At 35.4% G+C, this 19,586-nt stretch overlaps 2 protein-coding genes across 6 annotated transcripts in view; both read right to left on the bottom strand.

Moving 5' to 3' along the window:
• STK31 (serine/threonine kinase 31) overlaps positions 1–10,348 on the bottom strand; it is a 78,867-nt gene extending 68,519 nt beyond the window's left edge. The window contains exon 1 of the mRNA XM_019727764.2: positions 10,332–10,348. The gene's annotated coding sequence lies outside the window, so the exon portion shown is untranslated. The remainder of the gene's footprint in view (positions 1–10,331) is intronic.
• Positions 2,574–19,586, bottom strand: part of FAM221A (family with sequence similarity 221 member A) — a 57,337-nt gene continuing 40,324 nt past the window's right edge. For 3 of the 5 annotated variants that reach the window (XM_074340864.1, XM_019727718.2, XM_074340865.1), the window contains exons 3-7: positions 18,285–18,475; positions 16,462–16,668; positions 12,789–12,896; positions 10,332–10,414; positions 6,834–7,067 (exon numbers count right to left, since the gene is read on the bottom strand). In XM_074340864.1, the coding sequence (XP_074196965.1) occupies positions 6,999–7,067; positions 10,332–10,414; positions 12,789–12,896; positions 16,462–16,668; positions 18,285–18,475 (658 nt within the window). In that variant the 3' untranslated portion in view covers positions 6,834–6,998. The other 2 variants (XM_019727726.2, XM_074340863.1) reach the window with 2 other exon arrangements.

The following is a 19,586-nucleotide window of genomic DNA, read 5'->3' as shown; positions in this document are numbered from 1 at the left end:
CAACAAAGGAACAAGACAAATGAAGAAACAAAAACTCAAGACACAGACAATAGTTTAGTGGTTGCCAGAGGGTAAGGCGGTGGGGGGTGGGGGGTGGGGGTGGGGGTGGGCGGTGGGCGGTGGGCGGTGGGCGGTGGGCGGTGGGCGGTGGGCGGTGGGCGGTGGGGGGTAAAAGGGATCAAATATATAGTGATGGAAGGAGAACTGATTCTGGGTGGTGAACACACAACATGATCTATACACGATGTATTACAGAATTGTACACTTGAAACCTATGTAACTTTACTAACAATTGTCACCCCAATAAACTTTAATTTAAAAAAAAGATAATCATTTCCTTTAACCACCCCCCCCCAAAAGTTTCCTTATACGCCTTTATAATGCTTGGCTCATCCACCTCCCCAAACTGATAGACACTGCTTTCTGCCACCATACCTTAGTTTGCATTTTCTAGGATTTGATATTAATGAAATCATACAGTATGTACATTTTGTCTGGTTTCTTTCATTCAGCATAATTATTTTAAGATTTATTTTGCCTTATGTATCAACAGTTTGTTGCTCTTCATTGCATAATATAACAATTTATCTACCTTTTGATAGACATTTGGATTGTTTTAAATACAACTGCTATGAACAATCAGGTGCAAATCTTCGTATGGGCACATGTGTTCACTTCTCATGGGTTAATACCTAGGAGTCGAATGGTTGGGTCGTATAGTTGTGTGTTTAACTTTTTAAGAAACTGCTGGACTGTTTTAGAAAGTAGTTTTACTATTTTATATTCCCACCAGCAGTGTTTAAGAGTTCTAGTTGCTCTGTATCCTCACCCATCATTTTATGTCGTCACTGTTATTAACTTTAGACATTTATGTGTAGTGCTTATCTCCTTATGGTTTTAATCGCATTTCTCTATTGACAAAATGTTGAGGAAGCATCTTTTTGCATTTATTTTCTATCCATATAACTTCTTAGGTGAAGTCTCTGTTCAGATTTTTTCCCATTTTTCTGTTGAATTGTTTTCTTATTGAGTTTTGCAGTTCTTTATATACTGTGGGTACAACTCCAGATTTGCAAATATTTGCTCCCAGTTTGTGGTTTGTCTTTTCATTCCCTAAAAAAAGGTATTTCAAAGAGCAGGAGTTCTTGATTTTCATGAAGTCCAATTTATCAGTTTTGTCATTTATGGTCCATAGTTTTGTGTTGTATCTAAGAAGTCTCTGGGTAACCCAGACCACAAAAGTTTTCTCCTATATTTTCTTCTAGAAGTTTTACATGTTTAGACATTACATTTATATTTAAAATCCTTTTTCAGCTGACTTTTGTATAAGATAGAAAGCATGAATCAAAGTTTATTTTTTTTACATAGGAATGAATATCCATGTCACGCTCTCCTATCAAGCCTTATATTCTACGCCCTGATCCAACACCCCCCAGATCTGCCCCAGACATATTTCCTGCCAATACATTTTAACCAGAACCCACAATTCATTCAGATTGTAACCTACGCTCCTACAAGAAGGACTATTTCCCCACTTAGGATATGCTAAGATCTGATCCTAGTTACCAGTTTGAAGTCAATGAGAGGTGGCAGACATGGGTATTGAGGAGGACAAGTGTCATCTTACAATGCAAGCGCCTCAGATAAAGTCTTTGTAGGATCTCCAGGCAAATGCAGGCTGCTCTCCTCTAGCAAAATGGAAGAGGCTGCTTCTGCCAGCTCAAAGGTTCAAGAAAACCTGAAGGTTCAATTTCAGGTTCACCAACACAAATGTCCCCATCCCTTGATTCAGGGTTCCAATCTTATCTTCAGCATGCTGACTTTGTTGGAGATGATCGACACTGTGCATTATTTCCTTTACAGCCTTGCCATTTTACTATTATTAGGTTGGTGCAAAAGTAATTGCTGTTTTTGCAATTATTTTTAACCTTTTAAACTGCTATTGCTTTTGCACCAACCTAATAGATTTTGGCCAATGGTCAGTGCAGATGGCCTACATTTGCAGATGAGACTTTCCTTAAAGGGTGATACTGAGGCACTCTGGCTTGCACAGCATGCCTTGACTTAAGTAGCTAATATGAACCTGTCATTTTCTTTTTTCAAGGATTCTAAAGCAATTAACAATAGCTAACCAACACCTCCATCTTTATAATTTCCATTATCCCCATTCCACTGTAGTGCCATAGCTACTGTATAACCTAACACTTCACCTTCCACCTGCACTTCACCCAAATCCACTACAGTAACTGTGATGCATCTACATGCCAGGAGTTATCACTATCCCCTCAACACCACCTGTGGGGTCTTTGTTATCATCTGTCCAGTGAATGATCCAGTCACAGAATCCCATCCTGAAGGTTTGCTTTCTAAGTATGTTCCTGGTACCCATTAGCCTGGGTTTACGCCCCACCCAAAAGCAAAGCCTAAAACAAATGTTTACATACAGGTAATTTATTTGGGAAGTGATCTTAGGGAATCTATTCATACACACAGACCCAGGGAGAAGCCCCAAGACTGAAAATCTACCTCTATAAACGGAAGGCGGGGAAAGATCAAAGAAAGAGTCCACTCCATTCTGGCAATTAACATTTTATTAAGGGAAACTTACATACGAGGTGTGTCTTGGGAAGCTGCAAGACAAAGTGGATATCATACATGCCACTAGGCAGGTGCCAAAGAATGATATAAAACGGGGTGGGATAGAGGTGGGTACTGGTACAAGCCAAGTGGCATGGAGGATGTTCCAGGAACCAGCATGATCTGGGACACAGGGGAGAGGTACTGCTTTATGTCAAAAGGAAAATATCAATTTTGATCAGATAGTCTCTGAGAGGGTTTCCAGGAAGCAATCTTTGCTCTGGCCCAGGTCCAGCTTGTGGGTCCAGTAGCAGTCATATCACAGAACAGTCTCTCCTCCACAGAACCAAAGGGAGGGACCAGGAAGTAGAAAAGAGAAAAAGATTAAGCTAAAATAAGGATGTATTGTGGAGTTGGCCATTATTATGGGTGACTAGTATTCAATTCCATAAGATTTTCTGAGGAAGTTTATGGAAGTCATCTCAGAATTGTCTTCCAAGCAGACAGAAGGGAGAGCATTTATCTATTGGCTTACACCTCCCATTAGTGAAGGATGGTCCCAAGGTCATTATACATGTATAATGCAGAGGGTTTTCAGGGGGGCATCCCAAACCACAGTGTCAGAGGATCCCTGGAGAAGAAAGCAGGAGTGTCAGACATGGTCCCAAGACAAAGTGCCATCAAATGGCTTCCACATGAAGCTGTCAAAAGCCTACTTGGAAGTGTTTCACAGCAGTATGAGTAAAAGGTGCGGCCAAGAGGATTGGAAGCGGCACACAAGAAGTCAAGAAGTCAGTCGAGTTATATGCAGTGCATAGTTAACAAAACAACTTAAAAATCAGTAGCTACTGCTGCAAAATGATTGGATAATTTTGAAATATTTTTTATTTAAAAACAAAAATCAATGTTACAAAGTTTAAAAAATAAAAAATTAAGGATTTTAACTTACTATTTTGAATAAAACAGTGGTCCTTATATATTTGTTCAAAAACCTCAATAACATCTTTAATTTTTCAAATAGCTTGGAAAGTTAAATTATCACAGACTAAAATATCTACTGCACTTTCTTTCAGGTTTTGACTAATATGAAAATAACCTCATTTGTTAGGAGAGACAAAAAAGTATACACAAAATAGTAAATCATGAATTTTTACAAAAGTAATATAAGGTATTTTTATTTATGTAAGTAAATTAAGGAAACATTCAAAAACACATTTTTATACACTAAAAGTAATTTGAGAATCGAAAATAAACTATATTATTATATTTAAATAAACACAAAAAAGAAATATTTGGATGATGGTTTTAATTTCCCAAATAGTCTTCATGAAGGTTTTATATTTGGTGGCAATGGTGCTTTTCCTTTATGCTTAGCAGCCTTCTCCTTTTTTATCTATAAATTTAAAATATGTGTTGATATAATAATTCATAAAACATCAAGAAAAAAAAGATTGCACATATCTCATTTGTATTCATGTTTTATTTATTACAGCCATTTCACACAGTTATTTAGTAGTTATTAAGCTGCTAAGTATTAAAGCCAAAATCTGATAGTTGAAGGGACTAATTACATTTTTCAAATATGGTTTGATTTCAACTTTACACAAGCATTTTAATAAAAATAACATAATGACTATTGCTTTGGAGAAAATAAATAAATTAATTTTAATTGCCACTTTTTTTTTTTTTTACCTGAAATACCTAACCTTCTATCCAGCCTAAGCACATTCCTTATAAGGTTACAGAATATACCTAATCCAGCTGGATTATCTCTGGAACATGGACTGCTTTAAGGATAGTTTCCAATAATTCTGGTTTCTACATTTCCACAGTTACTTTCCTAGAAGTTGTCTTTCTCCACTGCAACTGAAGCAGAGAAGAAGCTTGCACACTCGTACCTTAAATAGCAGCCTTCTGATCTTTTACAAACATATAAACCCTTTCCATGGGAAGAATGACCCCAGAGAACACACACCCCATCTGATCACTACCACACACAGTCACACATACCAATTCCCAGAGGCAGCACGACTGCCTTACCCCTGTAAGAGAAAATACTGGGCATGGTAGATGGAGGTAAGGCCTTCTACCTTCTCAGGTGATAGGAATAATATTAAGAAACCAGAAGGGACCTGGTAAGACCACTCTACCAAATCTCATCAAATTACAAATAACTTCCCAAAAATAGAATTGGATGAATCTCACCTGTCTCTTCCCTATTTTTCCCCTCTCTCTGCTCTTTGAGATGGTCGGGAACCTCATTCAGAAATCATACACTCATATCACTCTTGCACACTGTATCACTCAACAGGTCATCTGAAGGACCCCCAAAGAACACCAAAGAACAAAGAAAGAAAGAATATAAGGTAAACAGTATACGCTTTGGAGTCAGAAGAGTATTTGAATCCTACCTCTACCATTTATTAACTATTTGAGGCAAGTTACTTAACCAACAGTTTTCTCGTTGTCACAGTAATAGGCACTTCTCATGGTTCTCCTCAAGGTGTAAATAAGTTCATATACTATATAAAACTAAAGGTACTTACGTAATAAGCACTCAACAAATGCTAGTCCCCTTGTCCCTCTCATTTAGGGCCACGTGTTAGATTTATAGTAACATCAAAAAAGACCAAAAATGCTTAACAAACAAAAATCAAGAAAGTGTTTACTCATTTATTGTAGGTATACCTTATTTATTGTTCTTCTCTTTATTGCACTTCAGAGGTGCTGCATTTTTTACAAACTGAAGGCAAGACCTTCCACCAGAAAAAGACTAGTACTCCTTTTACTGTGATACTTGCTTTCTTGTGGTGGTTTGGAACTAAGCCCACAGTATCTCCAGGGATGTCTGTACAAACGTAACGTTGCTTTGTAAAGGGGCTCTGAACCTATCAGATTCAGTTTCCTAAGTGTCCCTTTTCCCTCAATGGTGCATGTCTTGGTTTTTTTGGAGTAAGAGTACTAACAATGGTGTACGTGTCAGCTCAGAAGTTGTGTAGGTTTAAGCTCCTTAGTTTTTGTACTCCATTAATCATACAGGCTAGAGAGTTTATAAACCGTATCTCATAAATCCATAAACTCCAGGTCTGTTTATAATAAGCAGTCTGTGTGGGCCAGGTATATCCTCAGAACATTCACAGATAAGCACTCCTCCCATTATCTTCCCACAAGCAAATACCACTGGCATGTTTTCAAGGCAGTCAACACCACCTGGGCTTCTGGAAGGGGGAAGAAAGGCCCTCTAGAACCCTGTGCCTCATAAGTCTGTGAGGAAAAACTAAAATTCAGCTGTGAACGAGTGTTTCAAGAACAGACTGATTTGATTAAAAGTCTACCCTTTGATGATGATGGAAAAATAGCCTTTTCTTTTCTCACTTTAACCATTTCATCTCCCTCCCTGAGATCCTATTACCAGCTCTTTCCCTTAGACCAGAGCTTTCCAAAAAACTTTCTGCACTGTCCAATAAGGGAGTCACTAGCTACATATAACTACTGAGCCATTGAAATGTGGCTAGTGTGACTGAGGAAATAAATTTTAAATTTTAGTTTATTTAAATTTAGACTTATGATTGCTACAGATACAGAACACTTCCATCACTGCATAAAGTTGTTTTCTAGCTCTGCCTTAAACCATATGAGGATTCTCCCCTCTACTTCAAAATTCTTCATCAAGAAAACCAAGCCATTCTCTCTGTCCCCTACTCATTTCTTCTACTCTTGGATGGTGAATTTATTTAATGGTTTCCACACCTTCAATCACTCAACAAGCTCTTGTCTAAGAGTTATGGAGGGTACAACAAAAAGTGACAAAAGTTTTTTCTGTCATGGCACTTATTACCTAATTGGAGAGATAATAAAGGCCCACAAAGTAACCATAAAATAATCCTAAGGAAAGCACTTTGGGGAATGTGCCATCCTCTATACCTCACTAAGCTAACATCCTTTCACCTGGGTATAAACAAAAACAAAACAAAGCTCTCATATGAACACCACCATGAAAACATATCAAATGTGTAAATAGATGACATGTATGAAAGCGAATATTACATCCATTTATTTTTTTTCAATTTTCCGTAAACATCTATTGAAAAAGTATTATGTACAGGGCACTGTACTTAGCTCTTGTAAAAACACAAAGAGGACTAAAATATCTACTGCACTTTCTTTCAGGTTTTGACTAATATGAAAATAACCTCATTTGTTAGGAGAGACAAAAAAGTATACACAAAATAGTAAATCATGAATTTTTACAAAAGTAATATAAGGTATTTTTATTTATGTAAGTAAATTAAGGAAACATTCAAAAACACATTTTTATACACTAAAAGTAATTTGAGAATCGAAAATAAACTATATTATTATATTTAAATAAACACAAAAAAGAAATATTTGGATGATGGTTTTAATTTCCCAAATAGTCTTCATGAAGGTTTTATATTTGGTGGCAATGGTGCTTTTCCTTTATGCTTAGCAGCCTTCTCCTTTTTTATCTATAAATTTAAAATATGTGTTGATATAATAATTCATAAAACATCAAGAAAAAAAAGATTGCACATATCTCATTTGTATTCATGTTTTATTTATTACAGCCATTTCACACAGTTATTTAGTAGTTATTAAGCTGCTAAGTATTAAAGCCAAAATCTGATAGTTGAAGGGACTAATTACATTTTTCAAATATGGTTTGATTTCAACTTTACACAAGCATTTTAATAAAAATAACATAATGACTATTGCTTTGGAGAAAATAAATAAATTAATTTTAATTGCCACTTTTTTTTTTTTTTACCTGAAATACCTAACCTTCTATCCAGCCTAAGCACATTCCTTATAAGGTTACAGAATATACCTAATCCAGCTGGATTATCTCTGGAACATGGACTGCTTTAAGGATAGTTTCCAATAATTCTGGTTTCTACATTTCCACAGTTACTTTCCTAGAAGTTGTCTTTCTCCACTGCAACTGAAGCAGAGAAGAAGCTTGCACACTCGTACCTTAAATAGCAGCCTTCTGATCTTTTACAAACATATAAACCCTTTCCATGGGAAGAATGACCCCAGAGAACACACACCCCATCTGATCACTACCACACACAGTCACACATACCAATTCCCAGAGGCAGCACGACTGCCTTACCCCTGTAAGAGAAAATACTGGGCATGGTAGATGGAGGTAAGGCCTTCTACCTTCTCAGGTGATAGGAATAATATTAAGAAACCAGAAGGGACCTGGTAAGACCACTCTACCAAATCTCATCAAATTACAAATAACTTCCCAAAAATAGAATTGGATGAATCTCACCTGTCTCTTCCCTATTTTTCCCCTCTCTCTGCTCTTTGAGATGGTCGGGAACCTCATTCAGAAATCATACACTCATATCACTCTTGCACACTGTATCACTCAACAGGTCATCTGAAGGACCCCCAAAGAACACCAAAGAACAAAGAAAGAAAGAATATAAGGTAAACAGTATACGCTTTGGAGTCAGAAGAGTATTTGAATCCTACCTCTACCATTTATTAACTATTTGAGGCAAGTTACTTAACCAACAGTTTTCTCGTTGTCACAGTAATAGGCACTTCTCATGGTTCTCCTCAAGGTGTAAATAAGTTCATATACTATATAAAACTAAAGGTACTTACGTAATAAGCACTCAACAAATGCTAGTCCCCTTGTCCCTCTCATTTAGGGCCACGTGTTAGATTTATAGTAACATCAAAAAAGACCAAAAATGCTTAACAAACAAAAATCAAGAAAGTGTTTACTCATTTATTGTAGGTATACCTTATTTATTGTTCTTCTCTTTATTGCACTTCAGAGGTGCTGCATTTTTTACAAACTGAAGGCAAGACCTTCCACCAGAAAAAGACTAGTACTCCTTTTACTGTGATACTTGCTTTCTTGTGGTGGTTTGGAACTAAGCCCACAGTATCTCCAGGGATGTCTGTACAAACGTAACGTTGCTTTGTAAAGGGGCTCTGAACCTATCAGATTCAGTTTCCTAAGTGTCCCTTTTCCCTCAATGGTGCATGTCTTGGTTTTTTTGGAGTAAGAGTACTAACAATGGTGTACGTGTCAGCTCAGAAGTTGTGTAGGTTTAAGCTCCTTAGTTTTTGTACTCCATTAATCATACAGGCTAGAGAGTTTATAAACCGTATCTCATAAATCCATAAACTCCAGGTCTGTTTATAATAAGCAGTCTGTGTGGGCCAGGTATATCCTCAGAACATTCACAGATAAGCACTCCTCCCATTATCTTCCCACAAGCAAATACCACTGGCATGTTTTCAAGGCAGTCAACACCACCTGGGCTTCTGGAAGGGGGAAGAAAGGCCCTCTAGAACCCTGTGCCTCATAAGTCTGTGAGGAAAAACTAAAATTCAGCTGTGAACGAGTGTTTCAAGAACAGACTGATTTGATTAAAAGTCTACCCTTTGATGATGATGGAAAAATAGCCTTTTCTTTTCTCACTTTAACCATTTCATCTCCCTCCCTGAGATCCTATTACCAGCTCTTTCCCTTAGACCAGAGCTTTCCAAAAAACTTTCTGCACTGTCCAATAAGGGAGTCACTAGCTACATATAACTACTGAGCCATTGAAATGTGGCTAGTGTGACTGAGGAAATAAATTTTAAATTTTAGTTTATTTAAATTTAGACTTATGATTGCTACAGATACAGAACACTTCCATCACTGCATAAAGTTGTTTTCTAGCTCTGCCTTAAACCATATGAGGATTCTCCCCTCTACTTCAAAATTCTTCATCAAGAAAACCAAGCCATTCTCTCTGTCCCCTACTCATTTCTTCTACTCTTGGATGGTGAATTTATTTAATGGTTTCCACACCTTCAATCACTCAACAAGCTCTTGTCTAAGAGTTATGGAGGGTACAACAAAAAGTGACAAAAGTTTTTTCTGTCATGGCACTTATTACCTAATTGGAGAGATAATAAAGGCCCACAAAGTAACCATAAAATAATCCTAAGGAAAGCACTTTGGGGAATGTGCCATCCTCTATACCTCACTAAGCTAACATCCTTTCACCTGGGTATAAACAAAAACAAAACAAAGCTCTCATATGAACACCACCATGAAAACATATCAAATGTGTAAATAGATGACATGTATGAAAGCGAATATTACATCCATTTATTTTTTTTCAATTTTCCGTAAACATCTATTGAAAAAGTATTATGTACAGGGCACTGTACTTAGCTCTTGTAAAAACACAAAGAGGACTAAAATACTACACTTATCCCTAAGGAGTTTACAGTGCGGTGGAGAACTGATGAAAATTATCATTACTGAAATCTGGGAATACATCAATAGTGTAATTGCTGAGCCCTGGAATTTGTTAAAATACATTTATGTTTAGTGTTCTGTTTCTTAAAGACTATTAGGTAATTTTAACTTGAGTCTGGATACACCTAGAAGAACTATATGTTATAAATTCAAGATACATGTAACTTACAAATCTGCTGATGGTTGATTGTTATTATTGACAATTTTATTTGCATTATATATTTAATTGATCTTAATGACCTCCATAAATTAACCAGTGTGTTATATATATAATTCATTAGTCCTGTTTCTCTTTGAATTGTTCTAAATAAGACTCACGGCCTAACACTAGCTCTAAGTAAAGACTTTATAACTTATTTTTAATGACAATCCACAATCAATATATAATCATTCAATAGTGTCTTTGTTACAAGTAAATGCTTAATATAAGCAGATTTCCCAACAGACTTACCCTTTCCTGGTATCGTCTTTCAAAGAAAGACATATCGTCCTCTTCAGGTCTCTTTAAGGAAGAAACTTGACTACTTGTACCTACTAATAAGAAAAACAAAATTCTAAGTGACATATTTCTATAATTATAAATTCTCCTGAAACAAAAAAACAGAAAGAAAGCATTCCTCCTATCCAGTGATATTTCTTTAAACCAGAAATGATCTCCATGGAGAATTGATCATACTACCTAATTTTTTTTAGAAAGCAGAGCATCATAAGACAAAAGTAATTTTCACTGGCAAACAGTCTCCAAGTATTCAACCAGTTCATATCAAATAATATCATATAGCTATTTCATATAAGAGCACATTTAGCTTGGTTCAACTATGATTTACATGTTATAGCTAAACTAGAAATTCATGTAACACTGTAACAGATAATGAACATTAGTATTATAGAAGTGCTGTGGTCTGAATGTTTGTGCCCCCAAAAAAATACATATGCTGAAATCCTAATGCCCAATGTGATGGTCTTAGGAGGCGGGGTCTTTGGGAGGTGATTAGGTCATGAGGCTGGAACCATCATGAATGGGATCAGTGCTCTTATAAATGAGACCCCACAGAGACCTCTCGACCCTTCCACAATGTGAGGACACGACAAGATAGCGCGGGCTATGAAGCGGGAGGAGGACATTCACCAGAACACAACCATGCTGGCCTTGATCTTGGATTTCTCCGCCTCCCAAACTGTGAAAAATAAATTTCTGTTGTTTATAAGCCACCCAGCTTATGGTAATTTTATCGCAGCCACCCAAACAGATTAAGACAGTTTGTGAAGGGAACCGTAAGTGATGATATTACCTGTTTTGAAATTTTTCAAAACTAAAATAATTTTAACCATTTTCCATGGTACTCACTTTTTCAAACTAATCAAGCACCAGTTTATGTGCCAGAAGAAATTTTAAATTGCTTCAGAAGGAAAATCTGGTTTTCTTTGTAGGTATACCAAGAGCCCAGTTTCATGGAAAAGTCCACCATCATTTGAGATGAGTGTCTTGGTTGGGTCCCTTCATATCCAAAATAGAGTATCAACCTGAACACCTGTTCTAGTTTTCAAAGCACACGAATCCACTCTCAAACAGCAACACAAAAATCACATAACTCCAGACAATCATCACAGAGTATATAACCACATTCTGTCAACTAACTAACAGAAAAAGCCTCGTTGAGAAAAATAAGAAAAATTGCATAGAATATGTGCTGTCTATTCATTCATCTGAAAACTTTCCCTGGATCATGTTGGACCATCTGAGCTAAGTCTCTGGCAGAATCACCTTCATTGAGTTGCATTTTAATGGTGTATAACCATTTATCTGGTGAAATGGTATATTACCACTTTTCTCAAAGGTGACTATTAGAAATGAGCAATCATCTGCTGTATTTGCTGAAAAAAAAGTTTCTAAGGACTTTGGGCCATGCATCACTGAGGGTCTCTATACAGACATCTTTAAAATCCAGCACTGGTGTAACTTTCATTAGCATTAAGGAACTCATGTTTCCTCCTTTCTAATTATGAAAAGTATTTAACTGATGGCACCTTCCTTTGTGCTTTGGCAGCCACTATATTCAGTCAAAACTGAAGCTTAACGCAGCAATTACATCAACCTTAAAAGTTGACACAATTGTGTCCTTTTACTTGGTTTTGATTTTCTATCTGTTTTATCATTACTTCATTGTATGTTGCTTTTGTAAGCATCAGCCTTAAAATCTCTTGTGGAGAAAGTCTGCGTACATGAAAAAGTTGTATGAAAATATAAAGAAAGAAAAATCTCATTTTAAAATATTTTTTAATACTAAATACCTAATAAAACAAATTCCTTCTTCAGTGTTTTTATTCTTGCTTTCCATAAAGGAAACAGAACATTACTGCTTAAAAATGAATTCATTTTTAATGTAATTTATAAATGATAAAACTTTGCTAACCTATAATTATCACTGGATTACATCCTGTTTAGGAGTGCCTAAAGGATCAAGGCAATTAGTCCACTAGAGGGCTCTCTTATTCAGACATCAAAGCAATAACACGTACCAGAATAAAGTTTTAAAACTTGAAAGTACTGTGTATCGGAATCCTCATATTTCTCAGATGTAGCAATTTTTCCCAATTAAAAAAAAATGAAGTTTTTTGCTTTTTCTCAGTGCCTGGTCAATACAAAAATAAAATGATAATCAAATGATGGAAGGAGAACTGACTGCTGGTACTGAAAACACCATGTGATATACAGATGATATATTACAGAATTGTACACCTGAGACCTACGAAACTTTACTAACAACTGTCACCCCAATAAACTTTAATAAATAAATAAATAATCAAATTGTGACAATACTGGAGAAAAAGAAAAGTATCTAGAAAATTAGCAATCTATATTCTTATTTTCTATATCTGAAAATACTTCTCAATTTAATTTCATTACCATCTGTTAGTGTTTCTGGAGAAGAACTAGATGATGCTTGAAATGCTTTTAAAAATGGGTGGTCCGTGGCCGTAACTGGAGAGTCTAAAAATTCAGCTGAAGGTGCACCTGATAAAATACATAAAGAATGAAAATTAAATCTATATTTGTTAGGATACAAAGATGTTATTTCAAATGTGAAATAAATCAGAACCTCAGCAGAATCATTAGGAATAAACCTTTCTATAAAAAGGAAAGTTGGATTTAATTCTTACCTGCCATAGAAAGTAAAGGCAAATGGGTAAAAGTATTTTTGTATTGCTCAGAGACATTTTTCACACACAAAAAAAAATTATGCACAAACGTAAACGTCAGAAAGGAAGTATAGAACCTTAACATAGTTACAAAACACTATCAAAAGGAAGTCATTCGTGATAAAGAACCTCTAGTTGAAGAGGGCAGAATATTTTTACTCTATTCCTCACTGGAAAACCATCTAAAAACAAAACATAAAAACTAAAGAAAACCTTTTCAATGAAACTAGGAAACATCCCCAAACCATAAACTACAGACCAACTGCTAAATACATTAACTTTTAGACCAAAAAGAAGGAAGCTACAGAGAAAATTGATTAGTGCTCCATCTTCTTCAAAACCACCACCTTCCCCACATCCCTCTCTCCATCCCGTGGGTAGAGGGAAAGAAAATAAACTTTTAAACCTATTTGGTTTTAAAGTTAGTCCTTTCTTATAATGTAAATAGTGTGGGGCAATTGCTCAGTCTTTTAGATTCCCACCCGCTCCTTCCCCAGCTGCTCTCTCATGTGGCTTGTGGGAGGCTCAGGTCCAGTCAAGCCCATGTGCTGTCCTCTGGTTGCTGCGTGCACTCCAGATCTCAAATGCTCAAGGCTGGCCTAAGTTGTAATTTAGTGTTTCAGCTTGGTAGGGCCTGGTAGCCTCACACTTGCTCTCATAGAAGCACAGGCCCCTCAATGCCTGTCACTTCTTCACTGAATCCTCCAGGGCTCAGGAGACCCACCTCTAATTCTGCTCTGGGTCACCCTTCCCTTGCCCCTTGCTATGACAGATGCCGTAGCAGGCCCACTGCCTCACAGCTCAGTTAAGAGCTGGGCATTATTGGACTCCTTCCACTTTGTAAAGGAAGCCAGTGTCAGCAGTTATCTCTGTCCAGGATTCTACATGGCTAACGGAGCAGAAGTCCCTCTTCCCCAGGCTCCCCTACATCTGAAATCAAGATAAAAATATCTTATGCTTCCTCTCCTCACTCTCACCTTCCTTCACCTCCCCTTCCCTCAGGGGCCAGGACAGACAGATTTTCTTTCCTTATATTATAAAGATGATTAAGTGATAAAACACTAGAAGACACAAAAAGGCAAAGATGCCATCTACTACCACTATTACTTAGCATTGATCTGAAAGTAACAGCCATTTTGTTTAGTTAAGAGTAAGAAGGAAGAATCAACTATTGAAAAGGAAGAGGCAAAAACATCATTTACAAAATCAACTAAATGTTTATTTAAAACTCTAAGATTAAGTAGAGTAATAATGACTGGTAACAAAAGCAGCATAAAACATTTGCTTTTTCATAAACAAACAATAATCAGCTAGAAAACAAAGGAAGGGGGAAAACCCATATATGCTAGGTATTAAAAAATGAGGAAATACCTAGAAATAAAATTAAGAATTGTGTGGGACTTTTATGAAGTTAACTGCATTCCACTTAGCTACACAGAAGACAAATCAGGCGACTTAATATTCTGAAACATCAATTCTTCCTACATTAATCTATACATTACAGTGCTTTTGTAATAATAGAATGTTTTCAAAAAATGATGCCAAAATTCTGAAAAAATTAAAAGGTAAGAATTAGTCAGAAAAATCCTGAATAAAATGAAGTCATAAATATTAATTTATTATAAAGCTGTAGTAATGAAAACAATATGGCAGTTGCACAGAAATAGACAATAAAGAGGCAGACTAAATAGGAACAAAATCTGATAGAATATGATAAAGGTAAAAGTTTCAAATTATTTGGGAAATTTGCCATCAATTTGAACAAAAACTGAAGTTACACACACCTCACACTTGCACAAAAAATAAATTCCAGAGGCATGAAAAAGCTCAACATAAAAACAAAAAAATTAAATATTAAAGTAAAATGAAAGAGAACATACTTATAAAATTGGAGCAGGGAAAGCCTGCCTCAAAAAAAAAAAAAAAAGACTAAAAGACAAATGACAGATTGGAAAGAAATATCTGCCAAAGAAAATAACAAAGGATTAGTATATAGAATCTATAAGAAGACTTTCTATAAATCAATGAGAAAAGATAAAAATATGAAAATGGGCAAAGTATATGAACAGACAACTAACAGAAAGTAAAATGGCCAATAAATACGAGAAGAGTCTCATCTCACTAATAACCAGAGAAATCACACTGAGACAATAACATTTTCACACATCAGACTGGCAAATAATTAATATCAATGACCAGCATAAATGTGAGGAAATAATATCACGAGAGGAACTGCAAACAAGTAAGCATGTTTGGAGGGTAATTTGACAGAATGTATTATAATTTCACATGTGCACACACTTCAACCCAACAATTCTACTTCTCTGTATCTACCTTAGAGTCACATTCACATGGTATACAAGGAAGCAAGTTCAAGGATTTTTTTTTTTGGCAGGTTTGTAAACACAAAATAAAATGGAAACAATCTAAAAGCCACAAACAAGGAAATGGTTTACATAAACATATATCTATAATATGGAATTCTATGCAGCAGTTAAAAAGAATTAAGTAGACTTCTGTGTCCTAACATATAGACCTTCAAAATTTTCTAAGTTAAAAAGAAGTAAACTATAAAAATGTGTGTTAAAAACTCATGTCAATTGATGACAGCAAATTACCCTGTGGGAAAGAATCTGGGGTAAAGACAAGTGTTCAAGGGGGCCTTTTACTTTATTTCTATTTTTTGAATCTTTTATAATAAGAAAACATTCATTTATATTTATGTAAATTTTGTAATAAAAAATTAGAATACATGCTTGTTTAAAAAAAAAATCTACACACAAAAGTATTTAAAGTAGATAGAAACCATATTCTTCTCCCCAGTTCCACTCAACTCAGAAGAATCCAGTTACCTGCAACAGTTGGTGATATATCCAATTGAACTTTTCCCTATATTACTTAAAACTTGTATGTATACAAGCAAATATATGTATTACATACATAGACATACATGCATGTGCGCATGTAATATAGATGTGATTATATAAGTGGTTATACACATATGCATATTCACACATGAATATAAGCCTTTGTTTCCAAAATGGTTAAAATGGCAAAAATTGCATATAATAGGGTAATCGTTAGGTAAACTACATCATATCAAATAAAGGAAATAGTATTCAGCTATCACAAACAATAGGGCTGTGGGTTGGGATTTGGATACAAGAACTAGGATACGAGTGATCCTTTACGTTTTCTAAATTTTCTGTAATTACCATCTACTGTATAGTGGCAATAAAACCTTTTTTAAAAGATAAAAATCAAATGAGAAAATGTTTTCTGGGGGAAAAAAACATGAAGAATATAAAGGGTTAAACAAATAGAAGGCTTCACTATTGTTAGCACACACACAAACAACATGAAAAGCCCACGTCACTTACCAATTCCACTGTCATCTAACCGCATGTAGCCTTCTGCCAGTGAGCTGAAGCCAGTCAGTCCTCCCATCGCTGCATAAGGAACATCCCGCCCCACTGGTTTTCCTCGAGCCAGTCTTTCTTGCTTAGTCTCCACTACTGTGTCATGGGCATATGCAGGCTGACCACAAGCACAAGTGAAGCAGCTATGGAATCCTGAACACTTCGAACCTGAGTCAAGATGTAAAGCAAGTTAAATGTTTTTAAATGTAGGTACTGAGCTGTCTGCCCTAAAAATGCTCAGCTTGGTCAAAATCACCTGACTCTAGGTTCCTTCTACACTGTCCTCTGGCTCCTGTCACTCTTACCTCCAGCCTGTGAACTCCCTCCCAGCCACTGTTCTCATGTCTAAAAGACACTAAAGTGGTAAAGGAGTATGTAACACAAAAACAATGTTGGAAAAACCAACTAGGACTAAAAGAAATTGGGCTAAACACTGAAGAGCCAGGAAATGCAGTCCTCTCCTCGAATACTTAGTTAAAAGCAGGTATGGTGAGGACAGCCCAGTGGCCCGGACAGGTGAAGAGATGAAACCTCCCTAAGGATAAATGCCCCATAGAAGCCATATTGGAAGGTCAACCCACAGATATAGAAAGGATGCAACGGAATACTGTTTTAAAAAGGAATGAAGTACTGACACATGCACAGCATCAATTAATTCAAAAAACATTATGCTAAGTGAAAGAAGTCAGGCACAAAAGACCACACATTCTATGAGTCCCTTTATATGAAATGTCTGGAATGGGCAAATCGATAGAGATAGGAAGTAAATTATTGGTCACCTAGGACTGGGGGGAGGGAGGAATAAGGAACAACTGCTAATGGGTATGGAGCTTCTTTTGGGGATGACGGAAGTATTCTAAAATTTATTGTGATGATGATGGTTGCACAACCCTGTGAATATATTAAAAACCATTAAATTGTAACCTTGAAATGGGTGAGTTGAATGGTATGTGAATTATATCTTAATAAAATTATTACATATAAAAAAAACAAGCCCTATTGAAATGGAGGCCAGACTATGCCATTAACAAAATCTTTACACCTTCATACTTCTGACAAATGTGTACGGGAACCAAGGTATATAAGCTTTTTCCAAGTATATTCATACTTAGCCAATGAAACACATTTATTCCTGCCACTGCTATTAAAAATGTTTTATATTTCATCATGAGATTTCAATTCAAACTATTACAAAAATAAGTGAAATACTATCTCCTGAAAAAAAAAACTGGCCTAATATCCTACTTATTTCAAAGGGTTTTTTTAAAGGATGATCCAGTGAAAGGGCACATGGGATGGGAGCTGCAATTTGGGTATAGGTACTGATGTAAGAGAGCTGTTGCATATAAAGTGTTAAAATTATCATGTTACGTTTTGCTTTTCCCATCAGCCTATGTTTTAGGCAATAACATAATAATCCACCAGCAAATCATAAAATTTTTCTCAACTTACAAAATCCTTTTATAAACCTATAAATAGAATTTAGTTGATAAAACTCCCACTATTGAAAAATTTGAATCCAATCATGTTTCGTGATTCCTTAACATCTATTACTATTATTTGACTTATTTGAATTACATGAGATCAGGGTTTACGATTGCAAAGGAAACAAATAACTCGGAGTTTTTCCACAAAAATAAAATTTTAGAGTAGCTATCCATCAAATTTTTCTTTGTTGTTTCCTATTGACTCTGTAGCTGAATAAAACTGGCACAAAGACACCTTAACTATTCAATAAAGAAATAAAACCATTCTGTTGGTGTGTTTATAATAATGCAACTCACAGGCATTGCACGTAAAGCCAGGTGCAGCACTGTGTTGATCTGCAAAGTGCTTGCACCTGCAGCGAATGGGCTGTGCCCCATTCAAAGGGACAAATAGGTAAGCCCTGCACTGGCAGCCGGTCACTCGACAAGGCAGACGAATGGGGCGCTGCTGTGGAACCGTTTCAAAGTCTGTTTGATGTTGTTTATACCTAAAACATAAAAGGGGAGAAGGAGAAATAGAAACACAATGCAGAATTGCCAGAAATTACAATTTCTATTCTGTTAAGTGCAAAATGATTCTTTTTTATTTGGGTTTCATTGTTCTTGTTAGTAAGGTGAAAATAAACTCCCCTACTTGCAGTATTTCTGCCAGCTGTGTTGCTATGGTCAGAGAAAATCACTTGTAGATTATTTTTAGTTATGTATAGTTATTTATATACAGAAGAACTTTCACAATAATATACAAAGAAATAGCATTTAATTCCCTTAAAATACTTACCACTGTAGATTCTTTAATATGGAAGCATAACTTAAGAGTATGAAAAAAGTTATTTACAAAAATTCTTTTTATCAATGTGCATTACTTACATTTATTTTTACAGGTTTGCTATTTAAAATTGAAATAAGTTCAATAAACATACATTGATGTAACTTATTTTAACTTATTTTTTAATTTTTAACTTCAAAATAAATTATCAACATTTTTAAAAGCCAAAGCTCTTTGTTAAAACATTAAATAATTGTCTTAAATAGGCTATTCGCTTCCTTCTCAAAAGATGATACTGAGTAAAATAATATTAAATTATTATTCTCAACATTAATGTAGGTAATAGAAGTTAAAAAAACAATGAGATACCATTTTTCACTTAGCAAAGAGAGCCAAAGTTTTTTTAAAACAATATATAATTCACAATGCTGCCAAGAGTGTTACAAAAGAACCAATCCCATTTAATGTTTCAAGAAACTTCAATAGATCCATCCTTTAACCCAGACAGTTCATTTTTTGAAAATACAACCTAAGAAAATAATTCCATGTATAGAAAGAGCTTTATGCATATAGTCTTAGCAACAGTACTTACAATAGCGAAAGCTATATATGTGTATATATATACATGTATATATATATATATATATACATATATATGTATATATATATACATATATATGTATACATATATATATACATATATATGTATATATATATATATACATATGTATATATATATATACATATATATACACATGTATATATATGCACACACACACATACTTACAAATACACACACACATACTTACAAATACACATACACACTACTAATA

The sequence above is a fragment of the Rhinolophus sinicus genome, linkage group LG09 (assembly GCF_036562045.2).
Source record: "Rhinolophus sinicus isolate RSC01 linkage group LG09, ASM3656204v1, whole genome shotgun sequence".
NCBI classification, from domain to species: Eukaryota; Metazoa; Chordata; class Mammalia; order Chiroptera; family Rhinolophidae; genus Rhinolophus; species Rhinolophus sinicus.
The sequence above is the reverse complement of the archived record's forward strand: the minus strand, read 5'-3'. Positions and strand labels throughout refer to the sequence as shown.